Source organism: Simochromis diagramma, unplaced genomic scaffold (assembly GCF_900408965.1).
Source record: "Simochromis diagramma unplaced genomic scaffold, fSimDia1.1 OVJJ01000320.1, whole genome shotgun sequence".
Classification (NCBI taxonomy): domain Eukaryota; kingdom Metazoa; phylum Chordata; class Actinopteri; order Cichliformes; family Cichlidae; genus Simochromis; species Simochromis diagramma.
Genome location: NW_024386773.1, coordinates 5,471,287 through 5,476,171, shown reverse-complemented (window position 1 = coordinate 5,476,171; position 4,885 = coordinate 5,471,287). Strand labels below are relative to the sequence as shown.

General features: G+C 42.2%; 1 protein-coding gene across 1 annotated transcript; it reads right to left on the bottom strand.

Annotated features, from left to right (window-relative positions):
• Positions 1 to 316: 316 nt before the first annotated feature.
• Positions 317 to 2,124, bottom strand: wu:fb55g09 (POU domain, class 4, transcription factor 2). Its single transcript, XM_040004591.1, has one exon. It carries the CDS (start codon positions 1,646 to 1,648, stop codon positions 968 to 970), a length of 681 nt encoding a protein of 226 aa, XP_039860525.1. The 5' UTR covers positions 1,649 to 2,124; the 3' UTR covers positions 317 to 967.
• Between the last annotated feature and the right edge of the window lie 2,761 nt (positions 2,125 to 4,885).

Below are 4,885 nucleotides of genomic sequence, written 5' to 3'. Positions count from 1 at the left end.
TGCAGTCACCACCTTGTTTTATGATGTGTTAATAAATCTGCCTGCAGCTGTATGTCACTGTTGCACTAAGAACTTGATTTTGGGGTATTTATAACAAATGTGTCTCATGTCCTGTTTAAATGGTTTGAATGCTTGTGATGCAATTTCATGAATTTATTTCATTCACCAATCTCTCTTCCTCGCTCACACAGTCTCATGTGAACTCTTACAACAAATCTGACCATTTATTTTACAGGGTCTTATTCGAGCTGTCCTAATGACACAGTGACACACTGCCTCTACAGGCTCTTAGCATTCACAAAAACAATCAGCCCACTTTATATTATTCAGATATTTATTGGGTTTTTGTTTTATTCTTTACAGCCAAATGCATTTGTCACAGACAATGTTCATCAGCCAATCACCTCAAGCCTAATCCAGTCAGCTCGAAGCCGATTGGCTGTTTGGGTTCACTCCCACCATCCAGCCCATTTCCCTTTGTGTATAACAACAATAACAGAAAGGAAGCACTTTACAGCACCCAGACACACGGTACATAACCACACATTAACCAGTCAACAACAGGAAAAAAAATAAACCGTCTTAACGCAATTTAAGACAGGAATCTGCAAAAGTTACGTTTTAAACCTGGAAGAATACCAGCGGAGTGAGACAATTTAACCTATTGTGAGTGCGGTTCTTGTCCTCTAAACATCAGTGCCAGTATCTCAAAAATACAAAGAGGCAGTGCTTTGCAGGAATGATTGAAAAAAAAAAAAAATTACACTCAGTTTAAAAAAAATAAGTTAATTTCTGCTGGAAACCAGTTGAATCATTCCATCCTGCAAGCAAATTCTCCAGATGTTAAGGCTGCCTGTCGTTAAAAAAGAAGAAGAAAGGAGACTTTTCTTTCTGTGAACATAAAGCAGGACAAACCTGAGCAGGTTCAGTCTTGGTGAAAACAAAATGTCTGCCTGAAAGTTTCCCTTCAGGGTGTCAGGATGTCATAGAACTCAACAAAGTCCTTCTGCATGAAATTCTGGCTCTGCATAAGGTCGTCTTCAGAGGGGAAATATTGCATGCTCTCCTCTTGGAGACGCAGACTGCTTTCATGCAGAAGCAAGCTGCCCTCGTGCATGCACAGAGAGTCCTCGTGCAGTACCACAAACTGTCCCGGAGGCGATGTTGAGCCGTATGGGTTGGGACTGTCCAAGAGGGCTCCTCTGGCATTCTCCAGGACGCCCAGGTATGAGTCCATGTCCGTCAGCTCCATGTCGCTGTCGGAGCTGCAGCCGCTATCGCTCCCCACTGAATCACAGCGCATGTGCAGCATCTCGTACTTCTCATGCATCAAAAACTGGTTGGTGTTCTTGGGGGCCTGCATCCCCCTCACCCTCTTCCCCTTCACGTTGACGGGACGAAGGGACAGCGCCGGCTTCTGGTGGTGTCGGGGATGATGATGGTGGTGGTGATGTTGATGATGGTGATAGTGGTGGTGGTTGCGCCCTTTCGGCCACCCTCCTCCGCTCATCCTCCGCCCCTGCAGGCGCCCCCTGCAGCTCTTGGACCAGCCGTGCTTCTTGCGGCCGTCCCTCTGCAGAGCCTCGTTCCCGTCCTGCAGCGGCTTGGGGTGTTCGCAGATACTCCTGCACATCTTCTCTGAGAGCATTTCCTTGTTTCCTTTCCTTTCTTGATGTCGCCTCTCAGCTACACCTTCACATCCTCCTCCTCACTCGGTTGCTCACTCAACAACAACAATGCGAGGATCGTTTCTCGATGTGTGGCTCAGATCACAAATGACCCTTCCTCCTCTCACTCGATAGTCTACCTTTTGACTATTTTTTCACTTTTTTTCTTGACCTCTGGCTTCGGCTGGTGCATAGCCTCCTCTGCCTCCCCTTGCAGCAGCAGTTTGCCTGCTCGCTTGGCTCTCTGTAACGCCCTCCTCTGTCTCTCTCTAATGTCTCTTTTTTTCACCCCTTTCTGAAAGTGAAATCAGCTCCTTGCAGCTCTGATTAGTGAACTGAAGTGAGCGGGGTAATAGTTTTGAGAGTCGTCTCGCTGATTTTAAGGTGTTTTTTCTCTGAGTTAAGTCTGTAGCGACATCAAACTGAGCACTTACCATCACTGACTGTGGAGCTGCCGTCTTCTCGGTGTTATTATAAGGAGCTGGAAGATTTCATTTGCGTAGAAGGAGGCGGGGGGAGATGTCATTTCACGCGTCTCCGTTTCCCATTTGAAACATTGTAATATGACATATGTTGTCGGTCATTTATTCTAAACCTCAATGTAAAGTACCTAAATACCCATATGAAGCTACTGTAGCTATGTTAAAAAGATGTGGTGTGTGAAACACAGAAAGCATCCTCCCCGCCGAGTGATGGTTCAGTCCGCCTTAGTTTTGGCAGTTGAAATCTGATGCCCAGCTGCTGCTGTTCCTTCTCCCCCGCCCCCTCCCCATGAAAAGACAGTGGTCACGTACAGCAACAACAATCGGAGCGGACTGGAGTAGTCACCGTAACAGTCTGACAGCCGTTATTTACGGCCTTGTACATGGACCATGCCCACAACAGTTCAGAGTATCACAGCATTACCGAAAGATCCGTCCGAGGACAGCAGTTTTCTATATAAACCACTGTAATGGTAGCGAATAACTTTGTACGTATTCATTTGTGCTCTAAAATGGCTTCCTCGAAGAGAGCACACCAGTCTCACCACTTCGGTTCAAACCAGAGGTGTCAAACTTGTGGCCGACTGGGCCCACTGGGTTTCATTAATTCCCACAAATTTTCAATAAAGTTCATTTATTATTTAATTCTAGATCTAGGGGAGAACTTGTCTGTCCTTTCTTTTCCTGGGATCTGAAAATGATTGTGGAAAAACTGAGGAACAGGCTTGTTTTTCTTAACATGCTCCAAGGTACTCATTATCAGTATTGTACATGGGTAACTTATTCAAAATAATTAAGGATAATCTATGCAAGCTAGTTAGACAGCCTGGTTTAGATTGACAGCTTTGAAGAAGTTAAATAACAACTTTTAAGGTGGTCATATACTCCAAGTGTTGCTTTGCTCTGCACTTCTAACGTAGATAAAGTTATGCCATAAACCCCTGCTTAACTTTAAAGGCTTTGACTAGATTAAAATAAAATGCACTGAGTAGGAGATGCTCTGTATCTCTTTGTACTTGTGTATAGTTACAATGAAAAGGCATTCCTCTTCTTTTTCTTCAAATTCTGCACAGACTTTTACTTGCTTTTTTCGATCAACTCACCTTTTTAAAACATTTAGCGTCAACATGAGGTTGAAATCTGTTATTTTATTGTAATATGTCAACAACTACTGCAGGATAGGGTTGAAGAGACATTTTAAAACACTTTTTAAACACAGGATATACTGTTCGAACTGCAAGAACCTTGGTAATAATTTGATATCCAGCGCCATCATCTGGTCCAACATGTTCAAACACAAGCAAAAGTAACGGGTGCAAATATACGTGCAAACGGAGCGTACAACGTGTACTCCCTCTACCAGTGTGTTTCTAGTACAGCAGTTTAGGCCTTTATTTAAATTTAGTCTAGTAAGAATAAAAAATATACATATCCTTATCTGAAGTCTTGCTCAAAAACAAAACAAAACTTCAAAACTGTATGTTTTTTGTTTTTAAATTAGTTTTCCTGGTTATTGTTACTTTTGGTGTCTTTGAGTGTGTGTATGTCTTTCTTCTGTTAATTGTCTTAAACAGATCATGTAACAGTGTAATTGCCAGCACTGCTGAATGAACACTTGTGTATTGTGTATATCCCACATCTTGGGAATATTTGTGCAAATAATTAATAACAGATTGTGTTAAAATGCTGTTCCGGAAATGATGGCCTGTCTTACTAGAAAATGAAGAAGGTAAACATCGTAAAGATTGCTGTCATTGTGAGCATGCCAACCTGTGAAAGGGCTGCTAAGTGACGTTTTAGATTTGTCATCTAATCAGAAGAAGAAAGGATGGATTTCATCTTTAGTGTTGACTGAAAAAAATAAGGAGCCCTTTAGAGTTGAATTCCTTTTTCATTCATTTTTTCACCACAGGCTATTCTCTCCAGTTCAAATATGTGTATTTAATTCAGTTTTAGTCAACAAATCAAACACAATGGAGGACCACATCAAGCCTGCAAATATGCTACAGCACAGTGACCCCTTGTGACCGTTAAATGGAGTGGCTTAAAACCAACTAAGGAAATTAGGCTTATCTTTAATGTAACCCATCCAAGAAAATAAATGGAGACGTGTAGCAGACTTTTTAAACAAGATTGTTTAACACACCCCAGAGCCGTAGAAACTACACAGGGATAAAGCTGCTGAGCCATACCATGAATACGTGGGGACGAGCTGTTTAAGCTAGGTTAGGTTAGAGTGACTAGAATGGACAGGATTAGAAATGAGTACCACAGAGGGACAGCTCAGGTTGAGCAGTTTGGAGATAAAGTTAGAGAGACGAGGCTGAGATTATGTGCAGAGGAGGGATAGTGAATATACTGGACAAAGGATGTTGAAGATGGAGCTGCAGGCATGTGGAAAACAGAAAGACTACAGAGGAGATTCATGTGAAGGAGCCCATGCCGACGGCTGGTGTCGCAGAGGAGGGTGATGGGGATAGGGTGTGTCAAATAATCCGCTGTGGGGAAACCTGAAGGGAGCAGCTGAAACACGAATCGGGGTGATCAGTTCACCAAACAAGGCGTGGCTATAGTAATGACACATGCTCATCTCCATATTTTAATATAACATCATTTATTTATTTATTTATTTATTTATTTTTAAGAATCAAGAAAAGAAAATAACAAAGAAAAAAGCAAACTTTTTTTTTAAAGGTGACTGTAACTAAACAACTTTTAAATAAAGTTTTTTTTGTC